The following is a 26,604-nucleotide window of genomic DNA, read 5'->3' on the forward strand; positions in this document are numbered from 1 at the left end:
CAATTAATTATCGTAAATATTTCTATGTGAAACACAGTTATAACTGAGTTAGTTCACCACGAACAAAAGGGATTGAATGATTGATTGATTCTCCTTTCGTTTCAATCTTAACAATGTAGTGTAGTCACTATTCTAGATGATAAATTTGCGGTATTAGGTAAGTGTAGATAGTGATTAATATTTTGTATAACCTAACAATATATTTTCCATTACACTATTTAAAACATATTAATTAACATTTTATTACATTTTTAAATATCCAAAGATGTTTACATTCGTCTCCCGATAAAACTAAAGTACATATTACATAGTTTAAATTCGATTTTTTTTTTGTGGGATACGGTTGTTTGCATTGTTTTGAAAATAAAACTAAGATATTTATCATTATTATTAATTATAATATAAATTAACGTTATGTTTGTGTTATTTCATGATTCTTGTTTTTTTTATGTCATTTTCAGATGAAAAATACAGCGTGACACATATAATCCCAATTTTTGTTTTGGTAAATTTTCAATCGTGGCAAATGTAATAATCCTAAGAACCATTGTTATTTATTTAGATTACAAAGAGTATGTTATTATGCTAAGAAAACACAATTGTAACTTGTGTTTTCATTGTTCCAACCACAAAGTCAATCAAGTCCGGAAAGCGAGCAAAGCAATCAGCAATCTAACGGCATTCAGCAAAACCATCAGTCTCTTCAGCAAGAGCAGAACCAAATACAACAACAACAAAACCAACTGCAACAACAGTTGCAGCAACAGAACTTGCAGCAGGCGATACAACAGCAGAACCAGTCGCTGCAACAGTCACTGCAGCAGCACCAAGAGGGGCAGCAGACGCTGCAACAAATGATACAGCAACACCAGCAGCAACAACAGCAACAACAACAACAGGCGTTACAACAGACACTGCAACAGACACTGTCTCAAGCTCAGGCGCAGGCCCTTGTGCAGGCGCAAGCAGTGCTCCAGCAGCAAGTAGCAGAGACAATTCAACAGCAACAACAGACATTGCATGAGCACATACAGGCTGTCCAACAGCAGCAGATACAGGCCGCTCTACAACGACAATCTGCCACATTACAGGTCAGTAAATAATTATTAAAAAAGAAACTCCAAACATAATGCTTTAATTATTTTTTTTATGTGTTCTTATTCTTATATGTATATCTACATGTTTAATGTAATAAATTTTGATTGGATTAAGCTTTTGAAGAAGTTATTTCCAAATAACAATATTATTTGTAGCAACTTGTTTAATGTATAAATGTTATCAATGATAATAAAATTATCTATCTTCAGATGTTTGGTTAATATGGGATAATGCCAATATTTTTTTAATTAAATTACTGGTATCTTAAAAATTTATGATATCTTGATTTTGCATTCAATTTTAGCTTCTTCATATAAAACATCATTAAATGAGTGTAACAGTTTTATTTCAGAATATTACTAAGAAAAACATTTAGGTAGCTCATAAAAGCTGTTAATTTTAAACTAGTGTAAAATAAGTCATAACAACTTGTATAGTAGCTACTAAAGTTTGAATATATGTTTCCCAGCCTTTATAGTAACAAAGTAAGAAAGTAAAATTCTGAGTTGAAAATTACATTGGTGGTTTCACAATTCTTAAGATTTTTGCCTATGTGATATTAGGATTTTCCAAAATTAGATAAATTTACAAAGCCATGATTTTATTCTTTATCAAATTAAATATTATATAATAAATAAGTTATTGTGACATAATAGTGGATGTGCATAATATTGATGTTTGAAAAGCAATCATATATAAGTGACAATCTGTAAACTTTGAGTAAAGCTATTAGAAGTTTTGATTTTAATAAGATTATTCATAACAACAAAACTATTTACAGTATAAAGTCTACTAATAAAAAAAACTTAGCCACACAAAACCTCTATCAAATGATGCTGAAGTCTGGTAATTCCAAATATGTAACTCATTTTCAGTACATGTGTTGCTTAGATATGGTTGCCGATCAAATGTCAATATGTATTTTATATATTCCTTAATTTTTTTTAACCCTAGTTGCCAACATACACTGGATACCTTCCTCAGCACAGTAAACATGTTACTTGAAATTTAATGGATACTATCACCTATAAACACTTCGCAATAAGAATTATAATCAATACTTGTCGTTAAGGGAAAGCAAAGGGATTAAGGATTGGGCTGTTTTGCCATTGGAAATCTTTCTCGCCATATAATATAGAATAGAAGGGTGTCTATAATGTATGTTTTACAAGGCAGCGGTAACCACCTTGCCTGAGCTGATTTATTCATACTGTAAATATTTCTAAAATAATGGTTTTACCAATTTTTTTATTTTGATTTGACATTGATGTATTTTAAGCAGGTTGCTATTGTTGTCTACTGTATCTAGAATTGGTATTTGAGATACAAAACACACATCCCTCTCCTTTAAAAGCGTAACAGTAGAATAATTTCTTATTTTTATGGGAATATAGGACTTTGATATAAAAAAAAACATATTTTATTGAGTTTTTTTATATTATGAGTTTTTGCCAACGATTCGAAGACTTTAGCCCTAATGAGTCTGCCCCCTGTCTGATCATGAAGGCTGCAGTCTTCGAAACGATCGAGTGAAAAATCATAATATAAGTAATAAATCGTGATAAAATCCAAGAAATAGTTATTTCTAGAATTGCTAGGTTTTGAAACTGTCTAACGCATATTGGTTGGTTTGTCAATAGTTCTTAAATTAATACATGTGTTACAGTAAAATTTAGTAGTAGTGGCATTCGTTTTGCCACCTAATAGGACTATTATATAAAAATAGTTTTTGCACGCGGCTTCGCCCGCGTAAGTAAGTGATCCGGGACAAAATTCCCGATATACATTTTTCTAGGATAGGAAGTAGCCCGTGCTCTTCCCAGGTTCTTAAACTCTCTCCAAATCAAATATCATCGAAATCTGTTGTGTAGTTTTGGATTATATCGCGTTCAGACAGGCAGACATATGCGGCAGGGGACTTTGTTTTATAATTTAGTTTGTAAAACTTTTTAAGAGGAACAATTCCGTCATTCATCATTGTTGCATAATTTTAACCATTTACGCTGCGCACGCAACAGAAGCTCTCAAAAGGAATAAATTTTCCCCGTTTGTGCACCGTTATACTGCTCCGCTCCTCTTTGTCATACCGTGATGATATATAAGCTACAGCCTTCGTCGATAAATGGGCTATCCAACAGAAATATATTATTAAATTCAAACCAGTAGTTCCTGAGATTAGCTTCAAGCGAACAAACTCTTCAGCTTTATATATAAGTGCAGATAGCCCAAAATATAATTCTCAGGTGCAATTTACTTACGAAATTTTTCAAGAGTAAGAACTCAAAAGGTATGGAATCTATAAATAAAAATACATAAAATTGTACACAGGAGTTACAGCAACAAGCGCAGCAGCAAGCGTTAGCCCAAGCCACAGCGAATAAGGGCAGGATGCCGCGCGCACGGCCGTACAACAAGCCGCGCGGTCGGATGACTGCGTACGCGTTCTTCGTGCAGACCTGCCGCGAGGAGCACAAGAAGAAACACCCCGACGAGAATGTCATCTTCGCTGCCTTCTCGAAGAAGTGTGCTGAGAGGTGGAATGTAAGTTGTTTGTGGGTATTGTAGACATTAAATAGACAGGTTGTTAATTTATTTGTCTGGACTTCAATTAAAAGTCATTTAAATAGTGATATATAGGAAATATTATATTTTGTTTGCCAATGGTATTTTAATCTCAGAGAATGTGTTTTCGAAGTGTTAGACAAAGAAAATAATATTTGTGATAAAGTCTACGTAAATGGAGCGGAAAAGTAATATGTAATTGTTGAAACTTAGCAGATTGTTTTATGTTGTTAAATTAGCTTTTGCTTGTGGTTTCGCCCGCTTGAAGTAGTTCTTCGGGATAAAAGACCCGCTATATATTTTCCAGGATAGAAAGTAGCCTAAAACCTTCCCAGGGTCTTGAACTATCTCCATATCAAATTTCATAAAATACCGTTCTGTAGATTTTGAGAAAATCGGTCACATACATACAGACAGTTTTCGGGGACTTTGTTTTATAATGTGTATAGATAGATGGGTATAAGTTAAGAGTTATCTCTTAACAAGGTGCTTATACATCTTGATCCTTAAGTAATTTACCGATGTAGTTTGGTGTTTATTACTACTTGTAATTCAATATTTTAATAATATACAAAGAGTAGACGCAGTATACATATATGGACTATGGATTGGAAGTTTCTCAGTTTGATTTTCAAATAAACAATTTTGTGTGAGATTTTCTAACATGATTTGTCTGGGATTGGTTTCCCTGCCAGGATATGGGTTCAGGCAGTCAACCAATTGTAAAACTAAACCGAATTGTTTCTGAAACATGCATGTAAAAGTGCTTACCTCTTGTGGAGATAGATAATTACAAATAAGAACACCAGCAGAATACTATGTTATTTTTTCTCAGACAATGTCAGAGAAAGAAAAGCAGAGGTTCCACGAGATGGCTGAGCAGGACAAGCAGCGGTTCGACCTGGAAATGCAGAGCTACGTGCCGCCCAAGGACGTGAAGATCAGGGGACGCAAGCGGCAGACGTTGAAGGATCCCAACGCGCCAAAGCGATCGTTGTGAGTGCCGGTCATGACTTCTTCCTCATTCATATATAATTAGTGTAATTCTCATTAGTATATTTTAGTTTGGGGTCATGGTTGCGTCTCGAGTAGTTTTGGCTATGAAAATGTCGTTTATTAATCATGTAGGTACTATCTCGTATGACAAGTCAACTATACTATACTATAAATACAGAATAAAAATATGAATCACCTATTCGATTCTAGTAAATATCTATCATCAGGATAATGTGGTTTCCTATTAGGGAATTTTCAGATTTGGATCAGTACATCGGTTATTAACTCCTACATCTAAACTTAAAATTTGGTGAACTGGACTGTAGAGATATAAAAATAATACAAAAATATAGTCATTATTCAGCAACATTACTTTAATTTAAATATTAATTTTCGTTCAGAATGTTTGGAAGAATATTCACTTTTTTGTTATTTAATTTTATAATGTATTTTTTCTCTCCCCTTGAATCACATCCGCCCTGTTCCATATTATAACTTTTCTTTATGAATACTACACATTTTTATTAGAATATTATTTATGATCGTAACCATCCTGCTCACATTGTTACCGAATAAAAATATTCGCGATTTCTTACCGAGTGGTATTATTTTGATTTAAATGAACACAATAAACAATTTTAATAGTTATGGCATCAGTTATTGATGCTAGGTGTTGCCTATTTGGAACGTAGTTGCCTAGTTGGTAGTAAACTCATAAGCTTTAAGAAAGTTTCTATCATGCTATGGTCCTCACTATTCTTCCCTATTTTTGCACACAATGAAGAAAGAACAAAAAAGTATATCACAAGAATCTAGAAGTCTATCATCTTACTATTGCAAATATTACTAAACATATCAACATTACAGATCAGCGTTCTTCTTGTTCTGCAACGACGAACGTTCTAAAGTGAAGGCTGGCAACCCTGAGTACACAATGGGCGACATCGCCAAGGAGTTAGGCCGGCGCTGGGCCGCGGCGGATCCGGAAACTAAGGCTAAATACGACGCTCTCTCTGAACAGGACAAGGCGCGGTATGACAGGGTAAGTTTTGACAGCTCTTGATTTTTTTTATTTTCAAGGCAATGTGATTACTGTAAGAGATGGTGAGTCTTGATGGTGCAAAAATTGTCGACTGATGAGCAATCATTACCCTTTGTTAGTCGATACAAATATGCTAGCAGGTTTGGAGTAAAATTAATTTTATATTGAGAAATTTTCACGATGATCTGATTGTTGTGATGACACTACCTTGACGTACGAAATAGCCTATTGAGGACTGGGGTGTGTGTAGGTAGTTCTGAATTTTTGGAGTTTTGTGGATTCATTGTTAATATAGTTACTACTAGGTTTAGTGATGAAGACAAATGTGTACTGAAAAGTTCTCAATAAGTGTGAGAATGTTTAGGTACATAGAATTCCTCCTTTAAAGTGAACAATAAATTATATAAAATACATACGTAGCCTCGAAAGTCCACTGACTTTCGAGGCAAATACCACTGTATGAGTGTTGGAGTTTAAACCTGCCGATCTTTGTCACTGCATGGCAGTCCGTTTTATTCCCAACTATGTTATTTACGTTTGATATTTGATTTCGTCACTCGTGCTACATTAGATTTAATATTCGATTGGTTTAGGTTTATTTTCCGTTGTTTGTTGCAGGAGATGACGGCGTACAAGAAAGGTCCATTAGTAGCAGCGCCGCCCCCCGCCCCCGCGCCGCCGCACCTCGCCGTCCGCGCCGCCGACGACATCGACGACGCGCCCGACTACGAACATGACGATGAATATAACTGAACCACTACTGCGTACTGCACTACCACACAACTATAGGCGTAGCTGGCTATCCTCTAAAAGCGAGGGAGGGGGGTCCTGCTTCCGACACTACAAACAACTTTCGTGTCCTTTAACTTTAGACTTCGACACTACACCGTACACTAAGTGTATACACTCGCTCAGTGCATACAGTCACTCGGTGAATAGATTAATTCAGTGCGTACAGTCACTCGGTGAATAGATTCACTCAGTGCATACACTTACTCAATGTGTACACTCATTCAGTGTCGTAGTCTAAACTGTATATTATAATTGCAATTGATAATTTGGTGGTTTTAAAAATTAGTAGTATCCTCAACATCCTATAATGGATACCACATAGTGGGTGTGCACAGGATCCCTTGCTACGCCTATGACGCGACAGTTAGTACACTATAGCTACATTAACGAAATATTTGTGAGTGTAATGCTGAGTACCATTTTCGGTTTTGGTTGAGTATGTTATCCAATATGTGAAGGGAGAACATTACTTTTGCACCAATCAACCAATCGGTCAACGAGTTGGCTGAATTGTTAATAACACACACAGAAACTCGTTTTGCTAATATTGCTATAGTATACTAAATTTTATGGTTTTTCAAACCGTTTGACTTGACCCCTGAAACTTGTGTATAATTTTATATACTGAACTATTTTTATTAAAAGACCACAGTGGCATGGCCCACGTGTTTTCAAAAATGAATGTGTTATGTATTTTGATAAATTTGACGTACCGTCGGTCGGTGTTTAGTAGAGACTGAAACAAACCATGTTAGATAAAGTATTATTTTATAAATATTTTTGATTTAGGTCTGTTCTCGGTCTAAATGCGGTTGTAGTCTACGGAATATACTTGAACGCGACTGTGTCGTACCAAGACAATGTTAATTTACATTATATTGTATGTATTCGGTAATTGTTTAAACTTTATGTTGATTTTTAACCATAAAACAGAGGAAATTATATTTTGTTGTTGTAAATCATTTGATTTGAGTTTAATTCTGTTGTGTATCGCCACAGTGCGCTACGGCGGCAATACATTTTGAAAATGTTTTTTTTAAATATGGCTCTTGATAATGTATGAGTTGGTTAGGTCGAGGTTAAGTGGCCTTATAATTTTTTAATTTAAGGTCGTGGTAACATTGAATCGTCAACAATTAGGTGATATTGTTTAGTGATGTAACGCAAAACTGGAGGTGTCAGGAGCGGTTGCAGCCACATCGAGGTATATTTTTATCTCACGCAAATACTCTTAACATAGGCAACTTCGCGATGAACAAAGGATGTATAAAAGTTCAAAATTTTTTAGCGTCGATAAGTTGATAGTATTTGGTAGCTAGATATGTAAGCGCGGTTGAAAAGTGAGCGAGTGAGATTTGTTAATTTGTGACCAGAGTTATAGTTAATTAAATTATGATTCCTTTATTTCGTCCTTATGGGATGCAACGATTTGTTCAAACGTTTTAGGTTATATTGTTGATTTGAAACTCGAGTCGCTGGCAGTATCGTTTGTAAGATCATTGCCTGTGTGTTTTGTGTTTGCCATAAGAATGTTGCACAGTAGTACGCAATTGCGAATGCGCATCTGCAATTTAATATTAGAAATGACGCTCGAATATTAGAACTAATATCTGTCGTAATCGTAGCTTGATGCCTGTGTGGGTCTGGTTGCTTCCAATTTCTTCGGTTTATTCAAGCCAGTGGTCTTGGCATATCAACTGGAGCTGATATGCAAGTTTATTACTCAATCTTTCGTCTATTTTATTATGTTAGGCATTTAGATAGTAAAATTTGAGGACAAACTATTAAGATTAAAAATAATTTACAAGTTACTTTTAATTTGATGATCGGTTAAAGAAATTTAAAATTTCAATGTTACGGTGCAGACAAACTACGCGTGATAGCCCGATCCGGACCGACTACGGCATTGTCATGTCATTTTTGGTACTATCTACTAGCAGATTGGATTCGGATGTATACTATAGGTACATCATTTTAGGCACGAAAAAGCGCCCCACTACTTTCCCTAATCGCTTACAGTGTGCGTGAGTCGCAAGAGTACACGCCTGTACAATGGATAGTCGGGAAAAGTGGTTGGATCAGTCTCCTTACAACACCCTTGTTCAAAAGATAGTGAGGTGTGTTATGTGAGTGCTATATTTTAATTTTGAACGGATTTTGGTAGAGTTTAAACTCGCGATGCTCGTTCTGGATTGCGTACTACTGTATCGTGTAAATAAAGGACTGCAAAACGTGATAGTACTTAAATAGTAGCTGTACTAGGTACTTCTACCGACTAGAATTATGCTAGAATGTACTTTGCTTTCATATTGTTGACTTGTTTTCCAGTGACATGGAATTTGTCTCACGGTGAAGCAATTGTATAAACAATTCAGCAATTCCAAGGGAATCACTTGTGTATTAAAGTTATAGTGGAAACATTGAACGAGAACATATTTTAAGCTGTGTGTAACAGGGGCGATATTGTTTTGAATTTGTAAATTACTCTGTACAAAACAATATAGTGAATCTTTTACACAAAAATTGTTCTTTTATTTTATTTCGCATTTTTTACTATATTAAATGAGATTTAGTAGATAATTTTGAATGGCGTTAAATTATTTAATATTTTATATTTGTGTAACCTTATTATAATGGGTCTAGTGCTCAAAATAAAAAGAAAACCAATTTTACAGAGCCGCAACATAAGTAATTAGTAGCAGTATTGGGACGTGTTTTTGTCAATAGATTAGTTAAATTAGGCATCACTCCAAGGTTCATGGGTATCATCCCTATAAGCTATTATCAGGTTCATGAAGTCCACTGCTGAAGACAGATCTAAAGGTTTCCAGGTGGACCTGTCAAAAACGAAACATCTAACATCAAACATCCAACCTGTTTCTGCGATCCTCATCTACTGATGAGGATCATGACAATACTTTGTCTAATGCAGTGGTTCTCAAACTTCTTGAATGACGGAACCCTTTTGGGAAGCAAAATACTTGATGGAACCCTACAATAAAACAATTGTTTTTATACGCGCGCTCACAAGTATACTACCCGCTCGTTTTAAGTTTGCCGCTGGCGATAGGTATGATGTTCAAAAAGTAGCGTCAGCAAAACATAATATAAAAATATTTTTTATTTAATTGTACCAATAAAAATTGTGTACGTACATATTTGGGTAAAACTATGACACATTATAAGTTTTGTTGTCACGTGGGGGGGAGGGTACGCGCATTGCACAGACCGGCAAACTTAGAGCGAACGGGTTGTACAAGTATAAAATTGTTGATACCAAACTTATGAGATATTGTACCAGCTATTGTAACACATGTTTCTACAAATACAAATAAATAAATAAATAACATTCATAGCGTTTTGTCTCCGCGCGGCCGCGGAGCGACCAGATAGAGGTGTTTTGATTTTTTTTTCTAAATTCTTGCGGAACCCCGACAGAAGTATCACGGAACCCTAGGGTTCCGCGGAACACACTTAGAGTATAGCTGGTCTAATGATTCGACGATAGAAATAATATTGAAAGGGCTTTGTATGGATATTTGTAGTACTTCATAGTAACGGAGGTGTTACGTCTTAGTTTGTCTTGAAGGATTCATATATTTCTAAAGATTTGACTGAAATTTAGTAGTTGGTCAGCAGGATTCTCGGGTGGCCTGTTGGTTGGGTGGGTCAAGAATGGATCAACTCTATTCGCTACGCCCATGTTTCTGCAATAAACCATCAGGTGTATGGATGTATGTTTATAGATTAACTAGCTTTTGCTCGCGGCTCGTGAAGGTTGTTCCGGGATAAAAGCCCCGCTTTAAATTCTACCTGGATAAATAGTAGTCTATGTCCTACCCAGGGTCTTAAAATATCTCCATACCAAATTTCATAAAAATCCGTTCAGTAGATTTTGAGAAAATCGATAACATACAGACAGAGAGAAAAGTGGACTTTATAATATATAGATTATCTAAGGATAAGGAGAAATAATGGTCAAATAACAACGCAATTCCTTTGAAACATGTTTTATTTTATAAAAATAAACGTTTTGACGACAAATAGTTTATAATATTCGGGGTCCTTACGCATTTATCAACTCACGCCGGAGTTCCCACCAGAAATGTTTCAAGACATTGTAAAAAATTCAGTTTTTACAAAAGTTACTTTTTATCTTAAAACATTAACAACGTTACATTTTTCACATCTAATTCTAATAACGGTAGATCACGTTCATTTATTTTTTCACTTAATTATATTAGCGTTTACGAAAATAATGTATTTCCAGATTTGAAGTTTACATATTGCGATTCTTTGTGACTGAACAATGAAATAGCATATACAAAATACTATAAAAACAGTAGCTTCTTTGCTGAGTTATATCGCGCTGTGTATATATGTATACCTCCACATTGTACATTGGTATTATGGAAGTCAACCAAATGGAAACAAACAAATGAACGCCATATTAAGTTGGTCTTCAATTAACGTTCCACTGACGCAACAATGACGTCAATTCCTTAAAAGGTTCTTAGTAACCAATCGTTATATAAACAGCGGTGTATAACCCAATTTAAACTAAAACCGTGGTCAAGAGGCTATGTTTTATGTATTATTAATCGGGAAGGCAATTTGCGGGGTCTAATGCTATTCCCTCCGCCTATACAAAGCATGGGGTTCTTATATTTGTTATACCAATTCTACGTCCACGTGGTCAACCTTGCCAATCGAATATGGATAATAAGACTAGATTAGTTCACGAATGAGATTGGGACTATGTCAAGAATATTATAATTCTTATTCAGGTACTTGATGCGCGGTAATTGAGGCATCAAAATTCAAATAAGGTCGGTGGGCCTTATTCCGTCTATAGGGGCATATCCGTCTTTTTGAAATTACGGGTGGTCTATTCGAAGGAGAGCTTCGATATTCGTATAAGTAAAAGAATTAAAAAATCCCTTATTTGCCTATACGGCTATCAAAGTTTTCCTTCGATTAGAACGCCCGCAATTGCAAAATGGCAGATTTACCTTCGTAGACGGAATAGAGCCCGCTGACCTCACGCCTTCATTCCTTGGGACATTATATAAGTGGAATCCAGTTGTATTCATTAATTTCAATGTTAATTGTCGCTCGACGACCGGTAGAGTAACTCATTCGAAGAATTGCATTGCGGTTACATTTAAATAAATTACGGACTCTATGCTATTTCTTTTTACATACAAGTACATAATTGTCAATATTTTCCGTATACCAGGCTAATGACAAAAGCTCGTTCGAACATATTCTACATAACTATAATATTATGGCATACACAATTATAATATAAAAATCGACCAGGAAAATATAAAACTAACTTCCAGTAGCGGGTAATTATAGGTTATGAAATCTAAGATGGCGGCCCTATTGCGTTTTCTATTTTTCTGGTCAAGCTATAATTAACTAATATCACGAAATACGGTACGCAAATTACATATTTAAATACGAGATCAATCCATTATAGGTTGTCTTAATTAGTTTTTCGCACAATTTCGTAAATTATACCAGTCATCAACATTCACTACGACCTTGTGTTGATTCGTAACTAATTTTTTATTGCAAAATCCATTAATTTCTCGGTTATCTTAAAAAATAATGCCCATGATTACATTGGTCGTAGATCAGTTAAATAATTGCAATCAAATAGAAATTACTAAAACATCAAAATAGTTATAAATTTTAAGAAAAACTTTATTTTTTTTAACATAATTGTATAAGAGACTCTCAATACCCTGATTGTCATAAATTACAAAGACAAAAGTAATAAAAATAAGCAGGGCATAAACAAAATGTACGGCCTATCTTGGTGTTTAAAAGATATCCTAACGCAGCGATTTGGAGCCAACGTTGGCCAACAGCATAGTCTACCGAGATACAAAGTTCCAGATTTAATAAAGTAAGAAAATATTTCGAATATGGAAGCGACAAGAACGTAACCAACATTGGCTCCAATCGCAAATATGTACATGCATTTTACATAGTGTCGTCCGTGTATCGCTATGAGGCGTCAGTCTCGTGAGGGTCGGGCGGCTGCTGCGGGATGTAGTTCCATCTCGCTCGCACCTCGGCGGGTTTGTTGGCGGTGTTGGCCTGCCGTCTCGCTCTGACGACGGCGAGGTGGCGCTGTATGTAGTGCTCGTGCGGCGCCAGCGCGTGCGCACGCGCGAGGCACTCCTCGGCCACGGCGAGGCGGCCGCGCTCCACCGCCACCACGCACAGGTTGTGCAGCGCCTGCACGTTGTCCGCCTCCAGCTCCAGGATGCGCCGGTAACACTGCAGCAATATATCATCAATCACATTATTCCAAATCATAAGCACCACTTAAATACCTATTAACTAGTATTTACAAACAGTGTATAAGGACAGCTGGGTCGCTTATAATAAAGCGGACAGTTTCTGTTGAATAAAAAAAGATGAGATTATTAGATTTTCCAGCATATAAAAACTTCTTGAATCAATTGCTCTTTGTACATAAAAAGCCATACCGTTATGTAATCTTCAATTATTAATTTCATTTCTTTTTACGCAAATTCCGTATCACTTACGCTCTCAGCCGCATCCAAATCCTTGACAGAGTTGATGTAAATATCCCCCAGCAGCACCAGTGCCTTCACGTGATCTGGGTGGTGCCTCACTAGCTGCTTGAGGAAGGGTGCTGCCTCTAGTGGGCGGCGGCGGTCGGCCAGGAGCAGCGCCAGGTTGAACAGCGCCGATCTGAAGTCCGGCTTGAGATGCACGGCGGCGCGGAACCAACGCTCGGCGCATTCTGCATCGCCCTCGTCCATACATACCATGCCGAGGTTGAAGTGGACCCGCTCGTTAGTTGCTGCAATTTATAATGGTGGGAATTATTGACTATATAGTGTGAAAAGAAATGAAAGTTGAGTGAAGAGGATACAAATGTTAAAACTGATCCGGCCATTTCCAGCGGAGACATGTCATAGCCATACAGATGATTTTAAAATTTTTGTGTAATGCTGCTGATTGAAAACAGTCGTTGTGCTTATCATCAGGTAGGCCGCTTGCTAATCACGTCAATCAATTATACAATAAGTCACAGATGAAAAATATATTAGTAAAAGATATCACATAATAATTTAATCCATAGCAACTTACCATCTTTATCAAGTAGTTTTAGAAGTCGCTGCCTTGCCAAATGTCGCAGATCCGCCGCGCCCAGCTCTTGCAGCAGTATGGCAGAGTTTAGCAAGGCTTGTTCGTGTTCTGGCTCCAGTTCTAAAGCCTTGTCTAAATACGCAAGTGCTTGAGATGCCTTACCCTGTTCCAGTAGCACCACACCCAGCTGGAAATGTCATTAATAGTATAAGCATGTTATAGCGAATAATATTTTAAATAGATAACTTTACTTAAAAATATTTTATGAGCAGAATTCTTGCCATTGTTGAGCCATGAACTCTTATTGCAACAATTAAACTAGAGTATCTCTTAATAAGTATATTGAAACAGTTTCTCAGAATAATGATAAACATCTTTGATGTGACATCAAAATAGCAATTGTTAATTTCTTCAACATTTCACTTCTTATATTACTTACATTGTAGTAAATATCTGGATTTCCACTATCATACAGTAATGCCCTTTCGTACACCTCCTGAGCTTCCTTCGTCCTGTTCAGTTTAATCAGAATATCGCCTCTGTTAATATAAGCTTGAGTGTAATCAGCTCTCATGCTAATTGCTTGACGGTACAACATGTCAGCCTCTTCCAATCGTGTCGCGTTTTTGGATATCAGATTAGCGAGGTTCAGGAAGACGTTCAAATGGTTGGGTGCGATCCTGGCTTGGTAAGACTCGCCAGGTTTGGCTTTTGGTAGCAAAGACTTTGCTTTGACGTAAGCGTCCTCGGCTTCTTGGTAGCGACCTAGATGGTTGTAAGTTCGGCCGACATTGATGTGGGCGCCGACGTCATCTGGTTGCACGCCTACTGCTGTGTTGAAGAATTCTAAGGCTTCTGAATACCTGCCCTCAGCTTCTAAGGCGTGGCCGACGTTGTTATATAATTTCGCGTTGTTGCGATTTACCTGATGGAAAGATTTATTTGTGATATGTTTATCAAACAATTTATAGTTACCTTCTATGTGTTATATAATATGGTGAATCAATAAATTCATACACAAATTACACTCCCTAATTTGATTCTGTTTTATTAAAACTACATTTTTCAAATGTGTCATTTACAAATAAAAAATAATCTTCAAATCCAATATTGACCGAAAATATAATTAAATACAAACTCACTTTAAGTCCAGAAGCAAAAATAGAATATTCAGTCTTCCAGTCCCAGTTCCTGACATACGTCTTAGCACTGAATGCCAGTAGGAGGAATATTAAGGCAGCTGCAGCGAGCTTGGCGCGTTTCTTGGCAAGGAGTCTCCAGCCGTGTGCCACTAGCAGACACCAACCCATTGAGGGCATGTATAGCACTCGCTCGGCAACCACGAAACCCACAGGGAAGAATAAGTTCGAAGCTGGTAGGAAAGGCAGCACTAATAATGCTAGACCCTGTAAAAAAATAATTTTGAAAATTCACGAGTAATTTATTCTTTAATAAAGCAAACATATTCTGCTTCGATGGCGTAGTTGAATTGCGTGCGCGGTACAGCACTGAGGTCCTGGGATCAAATCCAGAGTCGGGCCAAGTGATATTGGGTTTTTCTGATCTATCAGCCCTGGTTGCACCTCTGCCTACTCCTTCGGGGATACAGGCGTGAATCGTTTTTTTTATAACAAAAATACATTAATCGATATAAAACACAGTCACCTTAAAGTCCGGTTATTTAATAAAGAATATTGGTCTTCAGAGATTCATGCCTTTAGTAGGGATATAAATAAGTTATTACTCTTTTTATAAACTTACAACAAATATATACACAAAGAAGCACAAATATTTTCTAAAGAATGTCTTAAAACCACTTCGTTGTGACCTCATAAAGAGCAAACTGATAGCCAAACAAAAATATCAAATAATTCACTTACCATAGACAAGGCAGAACATCGCGTCCTCAACGCGTGTATAGCAGCTGCCATTAGAGCAGTGGCGAGGGCTATAGTAGCCAGGTTCCGAGGGTCGCGCCAGGACCTGATGAGGGCCACGGTACCCATGGTCCAATCGCAGCACAACGCCTCAGGCAGTGTCAGTAACCAGGCGTTTAGTGCAGGCAAGTAGGCGAATGTTAGGTGCCTGAAATAACAGATTAGACTATACCAGAACAAGATTATTATTAGCTGAAAGCAGGAGCGGTGGATGAAAAATGGCACCCAATTTCTGGTGACGTTTTGCTTTTTTTAGATACTGGTTAAAGGAACATGCCGTTGATGACGCTCCAGCTGGTTCTAACGAAAATCTGTTACGATTGTTTGTTCCCTATACTAAGACCTGGGGCCGCGGAGAGAGGCCGAGACACCCCCGGCCCTCTAAAGCCGGTACTGGTTGAAACGTAGGAAAGTAAGGATCAGAGCATGTTTCTGTTTATATTTGAAGCGCAATTTAAGTTCATAAATAATGTTAAGAAGTTCCGTTTACATTTTTAGTAGAAACAAGTGGACTTAGAAAATTACGTTCACTTTTTTATTCAAGAATATATAATGTAGGTAGTATGCCTCGATGTAAAGTTTTGAAATAATACAACGTCTAGTTATTTACAAAATTGGAGTCTAGACTTCGAAGGTTATACGTATATATAACTTAGAAATTACTAGAAAATTTCATAATACAGACAGAGATCAAATAATATCTGAAGATAAACATATATCTTGATAATTCGTTTCCAAGTATTCTTGCTCTCGTGTTGCCTACTTTAATCGTATCGATCGTCGAATTTGAATACAATTACCTCCAGGCATATTAAAATATCCTATCTAATCCAATTCATTCAGATTTGATTCCATCCCAAATCAACATCTCGAATTTCCAATGTAAATAAAAACCAGACGAAAAACAATGAGCGGGCGATGACAACGCTCGTAAAATTAATGTGGCTTAACATAGCGAACGCGTCGTTCACTACACTAAACCGGTTGTCAAAGCCAACCATTACCCTTCGACCCTCATTACTCAGGGTAATAAAGAAAAAGATGCTCTCATCTTGGCTAAAGCGGTTACTGAACGGGGCAAATCTGTTATGATGTTATTGCCGTAATTAGGACATGTAGCAGCCTCTTTCGTTGGAGTATTCGGTACTCGGTAAGTTTCGAACCTTTTTTATTGGTTGATGATTTTATTATTTTACAAGCTTTACTCTATTCCACGTTATACTTTTATAGATTTCGATGAAAAAAATTTAGATACAATTTTTTTATTATATAATTCCAATAAGGTAGGAGGTAGCTTGTTCTTTGCGTTAAATCTTGTTCTTTCGTGTCGAGTAAAGGGTCAACAACCACTTGCGATGTTAGGGCGCCTTTAAATTTACCGCTAAGTGCCGCGTTGCCTCCGCAGTGTCAGCTTCCCAACACCGCACTACTTGGTGTAAGCATTTTTTTAAAGCTATATGTGCAACGTACGGTCCTCTTTAATACTCACAATATCTATGGTAAATTTATATAAGATTGAACCAATAAATATAATTTAATAAAGTAAATTTTACAAATTAATTACATAACAAGATATTACATACATATTATTATTCTTAAACCTAGCATACATATTACGCTTAAACCTAATCGAAGAGGCCGCCACGGACCATGCCTGCATGCACTAAGTATCATTAATGGAAATTGAAATCATATCCACATTACCTGGTAGGCGCAGGAGCAGCTCCAGCTGGGTTATCGAACCTCGTGAACACGGGCAGCTGCGCACCCATGACATGGAGCCTAGCAGCCAGGAGTGCCAGGGTGGCGCAGCAGACGGTGGCCACCCGCCTAGCAGCTTCACCACAGGCGCACCCCCACCCGGAACCCTTGCCCCACGCGTCCATCCACGACCACCGGCTACCGCCTCCTGAACTTCGGCGCTAGAGAATAAAATTGGTAATGAATATTCGGTTTATTATTTAAGATGTTATGCTGCCAGTAGAGCGATTGGATGGATCGCAAGACAAACCGTAATTCATGACATCAGAAAATGTTGCTGGCGCCGGTTTAATTTCAAACGGTTACCTATTTAAAGGCTTTAGAGAGCTTCGAGGAGTAAAAAAAATATCTATTCACCAAATTTTGATAAAATAAGTACTTCGGTTTTATTTTCTTCGGTTTAATGACCACGTTAAGCGTAAATATAAAAATAATCTCAAGAATGCATGTAAGAAAAGTCCCCATCTTCATAAACTTTATCTGTAGCAAGATAGTGGATACTAAGTAATTCAGTACACGCCCGGCTGTGAATTCTGCACCAAGTTGGCGACAGTTGAGATGAATTATTCGCACCTTCTGAGCGACGAAGAGCTCGTACACAACGCACACCCGGTGACGGTGATGCCTTGTTCCTTGCACAGCATAGCGATACCCACGCATGCGGTACACGCCGCTACGTACCGCCAATCTAAAAACACACGTTTTTAGCCTCCCTTAACTTTCAGAAGTTTTTGAGAATTTATTGTTGTTTTTGCGTAGGCGTTCTCAGACATCAGTCAACTAAAAATACTGAATTAATATCAAATTGCCTTTTGTAGAGAATATTTTATATGAAATACATTACTAAAAATAAGTTCAAGCTAATTTCGACATACCGCTATGTTTTCATCCACTTAATATAGTAACTAACCAAAAACAAAACTAATCAACATTCTACATCTTTCACTTAACAAAACACTAACAACGCGAGAATTTCATATAAATATACCTGTATATCGTCTCCTGTTGGCCGCTCTGGCGTAACACAATAATGCGCCGAGGAAAAACAGAGAAGACAGCATCTCCGCTCTACCAACCACACCCGTTACCTGTGAGACATATTATTTTATTTCAATGTACCGCTAGATAAAAGGGTTAGCGAGGTTTATATTTCGGGACGCCGCGTTTGCACTTCACGCGAATTATGTATAGAAAGGCTGGATGTTTCGTAGAAGGAAGGTTGGTATAATTGCAATTAAACTTTGCATATTTTCATATAAGTTTTATAAATCTGAAGTTTAGAGCATTCAAAAATAGGATCAGTAATAAAGTAACGAAATTTCATTGTTCTTTAATAACCAATTCCTATAAATTATCCTAACTGCGAACTACGTGTTACTTAATGGTAGGAATTAAGCAATTAAATTACTCATTTGTTAAAAAAAATATATTCTTATTGGTCAATTTTTACTATGGAACCGTAGCGGTTAAAGTAGATTTTTTTTTGTTTTGATGATGACACGGGCTTGTCTTTCGCCTGATGGTAAGTGATACGACCGCCCATAAACAGTGAAGACACCATGCAACATTTTGAATGATAAAGAATTGTTTCATAATATTCCACTGCGCTCGCCATCTTAAGACGTAAGACGTAAGATGACCATGTAGATTATGGGAATCGCCCTTAAAGATTTGATATCTACTGTTTTTAAAAATCAATGTCGAAAGAATAGGACGGAAAATTAAAATATAAAAATCGCCAAAAAATCCGCAATGTTTAACATTCGCGTAAACATAAGAAACCATTATGAAAGAATAGATTTCAAATTTAAATTAAATGTAAGATATCCTGATACCTTCATTTATAATAAAGTTGCAAACATCAGAATTACACCGATGCATCTGGAGTTATAAATGAGACTCAGGGGAAATAACAACTAATTCCCGATGTATCGCGAAAGTTAGCTCGCGAACAACGTTCACAGATAAATTGCAAACAGATTGGAACAAGAAAAAAATGAGTTGCCAACATTTGAAGCATACGCTGGCAATTAATTACTGGAGAGCTTGTTCTATTTGGTTCAATATGTCAAACATATTGGAAATAGGAATGAGCAAGTAAGAATAATGCTAGCTTTGTGACTATTTATGTTATTTTTTTTGTATTCTTGTTGACATTTGCTTCATGAATGTTCGTTTAGTTGGAGTTTACAATATATTATGCATATTAATTATTAATTGTGTAATATTTTTCATGTATATTAATTTAGTAAATCATAGAAAAGAGTAGCGGACATAATTCTAGACTCTCAAAGAAATCATAACAATATCTTGACACGGGTATACATACAAATAAGATCAATCTTGATTTGAGATAATATCTTGTTATTATCAATTTTCTCATTATATACGGAATAAAATTAATTACCATAGGAAACATAATACTTATTTCACAAATCAACAAAATTTACTCAAGAGAATTATCAAGGCCGTGTTCGACAGAAGATATTTACAAGACTGCCAGCAATGAAAGGTTTCCCTAAAATAAATATGAAAATTCAATTGTTATTCAAATTCTTATTTCTTGGAGCTTGTGTAATCGATTTGACGGTACGACCGTGAGATCTCCAATTTGGAAATAATTTAAGTACGCATTTCTCATTATTCGAAAACAGCCGTTTTGTTTATGCTATTCATGAAATATTTATGTTTAATTTGCGTATGTAACTTTGTTCTCAGTGCTCAGGTATGAATTTTATTGAACGTCGGTTTATCGGCATCGCCGTGAGAACGTAAAAGACTGACGGACTTTGGAATAAAAACAATATAGGTTAATATAAAATATATTTATTATCAACAAAATTTGATTTTGTAAACGAATAATTAAACGTTTGACGAATTAGAGTTATTTAACTAAAACCGCATAATTAATATAAACTAAAATAGATCTTAAGAAGTCCCATTAACACTCAACTTACTCCAACAATTATATTCGGGTGTACCAGACACGTTAAGTCTTGAAGCAAGAATATAAAAGTAAACGTTCTCCCGCCCTGACCTACATAAGAATAATAAGGAAGACTTTAGAGAGCCTGTTAATTTCCAAGTGTGGAATTTTAAAATGTCGTACAGTTAATTAGACTGTAATAAGATTTTTATGTGTGCTCTTAAATGTCTATGCGAAGTCATTTCAACGTTCTAGGTGTAGTTAGAAGATTATATATAATGAACATTTTTAAGGTTGTTGTCTTTCTTATGTGGTCTATTGAACATTAGTGGTAGCAGATTTGGGCTGTAAACTGTTACGTTTCAGACTAGACATAATCTGTGTGAGCCTTTCGACTCGGAAAAACATGAGTCACGAGGATTGGAATTTTCGCCTTATATGGCGATAGATCCGTCACCTATCACATCATAGATGCCAGATAAACTCGAAGAATCTATTAATGTTAAAAAAAATCTATAATCAAATAGTCTTTCAAAAGCTTTTTTGAATCGTCATTAATCTACCACCACTTCGGAATGTCTTATCGCTGTGAAGAAGTGGCTCTTTCAACAATACGATCTATCAAAATGGTATATATTTTTCCAATATCTCAAAACAATACAGCATAATATTTTATTACCATATTTTAAAATTACACAATATTAAAAAAGGACACGCAAAAGAAAACTACCGTTCTGAAATCGAATATACTTAGAAAACATCAACAAAAGCAAGAGCAAGCATGGTCTGTGAAAACACTGGTGTATTTTGTAGTGGAGCTATAAAAACAGTGATCATTGCAGCACAGTGTAGAGACACAGGCGGGCAACTCACGACTTCATTACACAGAATACGTACCGACTACTTGAGAGGGTTATTGTAAAATGTGGTGCTCTCTTGTGGAGTCCACTTTATACTTGAAATGTTGTTTCTAAACGTAAGTATACTAGATTTGTATTGCATGTTGTTGAAAGTTGGTTTACGTGTAGGGAAATATTGCGGAAATATATAAGGCACGAGTTCTTCATAACTGTTATAAGTAACTGAAATACATTTGGAGATAGTTTTAGTGTACAAAGTAAAATGAATCGAAATATAACCATTGTAAAAATGGAAAAAATCTCTTCATAGTATTTAATTCTGATAACTCTGGTTCCGGCGTTTAAGCTGGTGTATATCTAGTAGTAGGTAGCTCAGCATAATTCTGATGCCCGTAAACTACAATAAAATATAAAATACTAATTTGTTCCTATCATCTAGTGCAATCGTAAAAAGTAATTTCTAAGGTAAATGTGGTTTCTTATAAAGTGTAAATTGTTTTTCAGTCCATAAGAAGGAAAATGTAGTGGAGACCGTCGTTGCGGTAGAAAACGAGCAAGGCACCTCTCATGACTTTATTACGAAGTACAGAGTCTTGTGACTTGCGGGACAGTTTCCGCAAAATGTGCATCGCGCTTTTATGTTTTAGCCAACTTTGCGCTTGAGCAACGGTGATGGTTTTTCAAAACTTTCAAGGAACGTATTAGCTGCTTTAGTTTCTTATTGGATAACCTTAGTTTTTGTTTGGTCTTTGTTTCAGATCTTGAAGTTTTTGCAGGTTCATAGGTGTTTTAGTGCTTTTGGCACTCAAAACACTAAATATTATAGTAATTCAATGTCACTTTCTAAGAGCTTTGGAAGCCGGCTTACACTTTTATTGAAAAGAAATCGCAGCATCAGCATAGTCTTTCTGTTTTTCTTTTTAATTCTACCTACAATTCTGAAAACAAAAATAGTTCTACATAAATTTTGGTACTTCTTCATTTATATATTTAAACTGCAACACGACAATATTTAATCGGAAGATATAAAGCAAAGTAGATCATCAAGTTTACATCCGTGACCTGAAATTGCAGCGCTCCTTGCTTCTGCAATAAAACTGAGTTGTTCTGACGAATACTGCCTCCAGCTCTCTCAGTTGTCGTGTCGTACAAAATATGGAACTGACAGAAGTTATATTTAAGGTATATGAATTATTCCAAATGAAACCTTGGATTTGGGATTTATAAAAATACTTATTGACCGTTATGGGATTATTTTATATGGTTTTAATTGTAGAGATATGATGTAAATATAATTGTCAACAGCATGGATGGGTTGAATCGATTGGGGAAGTGTCAATGCCATGGAAAACTGTAGTGAAGTGACAGTTTGGCGTGGCGTTTTGATTTTGACGACTCCCATGTCACTTCTTCCCACACATGTCAATCTTCCATGATTCCTAGTCACTTCCAGAATTTCATTGTTTACTTTCTGACATATGTCTGCAGAATATTTTGCAAGTCAAATACACAACGGCAATGTACTTTTTGCATCATACATTAAATTAATTTTAGGTCCATTTCTCCTGTGGATTTCGGTCCGAGATTATCCGAGTTACGCGGCTGCCTAAACCTTTTTTTAATGAAAAAAAATACGAGTGTTCCGAAACATTTTTAGGTATTTCCATAACAAAGCCGTTTTACGTTTAAATTTACTGTGCTCTCCTACTTTTCCTTTTTTATTTATGTGTTTCGAGTGGAATAACAAATTTGTTAATTCTTGCATACATTTGAAGAAATTAAACGTAATACAATTTGTAAGATATTGTTGATAATGATATTGACTTCTTTTTATATTACATGGTAAAACAGAGCAACTTCTTAACAATCCCGAACCTGATAATCAAATGACATGCCTCTATAAAGCAAGATCTTTGATAGACCACAAAATGACCAGCGCGCAATTGACCTACGAAATTGGCAACGCGAATCGCCGGTTTTATGTCTTCAAGTTCGTCCTGTCAGGCACTAAAGAAAAGTTTGCGAGATCATAGCTATGTTAGATAGACAAAAGTTATAGCTACGGCGGGCATGAATAAAAATGATTCAATTTTAGTGCCCCTTCCGAGAGTAATGCAAGAGCACTTGTCACCGGAAGAAATTGGAGTCGTAAAACGTATGCTGGATGCCCCGCGCCCGCTAGCCGCTCTATTGTATCTGCAATGTACTATGTCAGAGAAAAGCGCAGCACATACCAATGGCGAAGGGTGAAGTTTTTCAAAAGGTAACCCGAGGCAAAACGAATTTAGTCGTAGTTAACATATCGCGCCCAATTTAACAGACAAAAAAAACTAAGTTATTCGGAAATAAACCTAAAAGGGAAGCCGGTAGGAATCGGGTTGTATTGACGCTTCGCCACTGGCACATACCTTAGTCATTACTTATTTGAACGTGACCTAGCCTGTACACGCGGCCACTTCTCTGCACTATTGAGTGCTGACGTGAAATATTCTTTTATAATACAAAATATTTCAATTTTACGGTTGAATTTTCGATAGATTTTAAAGTGTCCATTTTGCATACAGTTGCAGGCGGGTTTCTTCAGGTCTTTCAGAATATTATTACATCGTTTCCATTCTTTCTCCACAGAGGTGTCAAATTGTCAACCCTTGGACATAGATAGTGTTCCTGCTAATAGATTTATTACCGTAAGAACGGTTTGGATACGTTCTTTCGTTGTCTTTACACTCTTGTGTTTAGGTTTGATTGTAGTAGAATAATCACATTCATAAACATTTCATCCAAATATACAAGTAAAAACAACTCCATAATATTTATATTATGTTCTATACCTTCTTGTCTACGCTGATTAATTCGCACTTTACTCCACTTTCAGCGTCCACAGAAGTGATGCCATTAACTTTTATGTTTACTGTACCACGTCACGGCGCTTTCGGATCAAAAGGTTCTTTCTCCTTAAACAACGAGGCTCTTGTTTTCATTCTGACGTTTTCCTAAAGCGATTAATTTACTAAGGAATATTTCATATTTTTTCATTACATTACGAAAATATTAAAAATAATAACTAAAAAACCTTTTGAATAGAAGTGTCCGTGTCTATAATTTAATTCCTAAACATGTCGCTTAAGCTAGCTCTGTAGGTGTTATTATACATCAAAATATTTATGCCGTATGAATATTAACCAAACGCGGCAAGTCACGTTCAATCGGATTAAACTTTTAAGCCTTTCAATACATTGCGGAAATGGATATGCGTTAGTCCGTTTGGACGTTTCGACATTTTACGCAAATACTTTTTCCCTTTGTACGTCGAATGTTAACTAGATCGTAAATGTTTGCACGCTAACGTGTTTTAAATTTGCTAAAAGTTAAACTGATGGTTTGTTGATTCCTCAATATGGGTAAAGTTACGACTTTAAAGTATTATCTAAAGGAACAATACATAACATTTAAAACATAAATCAATCAATTTTGAATCCCAATACCGTACCTCAAGACCACACCCGTCTGATAAAACCCAGTTCACAAATCTTCGCACAAGAATTCGCGAAAATAATGAAAATACCCTTACCGCTTCCGTGTGAATGGGGTGCACGGCGAACAATATGGCGGCCACGAAACTTGCGAACTCTGGCAGGAACATCGCGCAAACCCTGCAACAAAAGTGGGTCGACTGAAATACAATCGCTAGGAATGTGCGGTGCCAAGTTTCATAGTTCTAATTATAAGACCCCGGTGGAACATTTTATAGTGATGTAGATTTCGTCCACGTCCCTTGGCAGTTCTTAATGTAAGTTTGGTTTAGTGCACTTGTTTTAAATATGGGTATTAAAGATTTGTTAATAGGACTTAATTTCTGAGGCCCGTATTCACGAACGTTACTTATATAAGTACGCAGCAATACTGTGATAATAAGTCTGTTTCTCAGTGCTTTTGTCATGACAGCCTTCACAATGCGTAGGCAATGGGGCCCCGAGATTGGTAATATTAAGATACAACTTTGGACTTTGAAGCAAAAGAAAACTATGAAATTGCCGACTCTGCGTTTCTGCGCACTGTGCGTTCTCAAAGTATTTTTGTGAGTACGGATGTATATAAATATTACTATTACGTATGGTATGTGTATCTTTGTTTATTATGATATATAAACAATAAACGATTATACAAATAGCAGTATTTGAGCTCCATTTGTAGCTATAAGACAATTGAATAAGTAATTCACCAGATGTCAAATGATCATTTACGAAAACGAAATAGTTCGCTTGATTCATGAGTGTATTTCCATAATTTTTTTATAGGTATGGACATAGCTTTTGACCCACTGCACCTGACGGTTAGCAGAGTGGGATATAGAGGGACTGACGAGTGATTATTATCCTTCGCAACTCGACACAATTATGCCGGCCTGTTTGAATTACAGGAAAAAATATAAATTTGGATGTCTTGTATATGGGTGCCTCGTTAATAGGTACTAAAAGGAAATATAGGTAACATTATATAAAGGCTATATGCGGTAAGGTAAAATGCTATTTTGTATATAGAATTTTGCGCAAGTTGAAGACTTCCTTTTCCAAATTATAGCGAAACAGACCAAATTCAAAAACCTTGCAAACTAATCGGCGTAGTGCGTAGTTTGAATTGGTTCAGTGGGGTTAACATAAACTTTTGCGGTTTCCTAGCACACGCACATCGCACGAAGGATACAAATAACCACGCGGTATCGTTTCTAAACGAAAACTGGTTTGACTTTATTAATATAATGCTATTGTTTTGTTGCGTCCTTGGATTAGTTGTTACCAAGAAGCTATCTACGCATCGGGATTGTGTGGCGGGAGGTTTGGGTACATCAACGGAATATGACGGTGTGATTGTGTTACTGAAACCGTTTTACGTAACCTCTAACCCAAAAGGGTAGGCAATGATTATGGATTGTTTATGTCTGATTCGAAACAATTTTTAAGCTTCTTCAATTTTCATCAATCTTTTAATGCATTCCCACGGGCTCAGGGTGCTTTTGACCTAGTTTCTCTAAGAATGTCAGGTATCTGATATATAAAAATCAATAGTTCAGTACGGTCGAACGTTACGGGCCCTTCCTGTTTTGACAAAATTTATTAGTATATAGGAGGCGATAGCCTAGTTGGGTGTGGAACGGACTGCCGAGACGAATGTCCGCAGGTTCAAATCCCAAGGGCACACACCTCTGACTTTTCTGAAAAATCATGTGTGTATTCTTTGTGAATTTATCGCTCGCTTTAACGGTGAAGGAAAACATCGTGAGGAAACCTGCACATCTGAGAAGTTCTTTATAGAATTTCGAATGTGTGTGAAGTCTGTCCGCACTAGCTAAGCGTGGTGGACTAAGGCCTAATCCCTCTCAGTAGTAGAGGAGGCCCGTGCTCAGCAGTGGGCAAGTATATATACAGGGCTGATATTATTATTATTTATTATATTAGTAACGTTTTTATTGTTGCTATTATGTTGTGTCCTTGG

The 26,604-nt window shown here is 36.5% G+C and overlaps 2 protein-coding genes across 2 annotated transcripts; one reads left to right on the forward strand and one right to left on the reverse strand.

Annotated features, from left to right (window-relative positions):
* Positions 1-626: 626 nt before the first annotated feature.
* LOC119188492 (high mobility group-T protein-like) lies at positions 627-9,077 on the forward strand (the record flags this gene model as incomplete). The annotated part of the gene is given in 5 exon segments (XM_037445811.1): positions 627-1,091; positions 3,427-3,639; positions 4,496-4,656; positions 5,524-5,698; positions 6,317-9,077. Coding segments are annotated over 5 exon segments (1,149 nt in total), but the record flags the coding sequence as incomplete, so codon positions are not given.
* Positions 9,078-10,484: 1,407 nt separating this feature from the next.
* On the reverse strand, positions 10,485-24,764 carry LOC115446641 (protein O-mannosyl-transferase Tmtc3; the record flags this gene model as incomplete). The annotated part of the gene is given in 11 exon segments (XM_037445813.1): positions 10,485-12,784; positions 13,057-13,337; positions 13,628-13,814; positions 14,067-14,552; positions 14,770-15,033; positions 15,508-15,712; positions 17,269-17,486; positions 17,899-17,933; positions 17,936-18,013; positions 18,314-18,413; positions 24,683-24,764. Coding segments are annotated over 11 exon segments (2,212 nt in total), but the record flags the coding sequence as incomplete, so codon positions are not given.
* Positions 24,765-26,604: the final 1,840 nt, after the last annotated feature.

The sequence above is a fragment of the Manduca sexta genome, unplaced genomic scaffold, assembly GCF_014839805.1.
Source record: "Manduca sexta isolate Smith_Timp_Sample1 unplaced genomic scaffold, JHU_Msex_v1.0 HiC_scaffold_2159, whole genome shotgun sequence".
In the NCBI taxonomy this organism is placed as follows: domain Eukaryota; kingdom Metazoa; phylum Arthropoda; class Insecta; order Lepidoptera; family Sphingidae; genus Manduca; species Manduca sexta.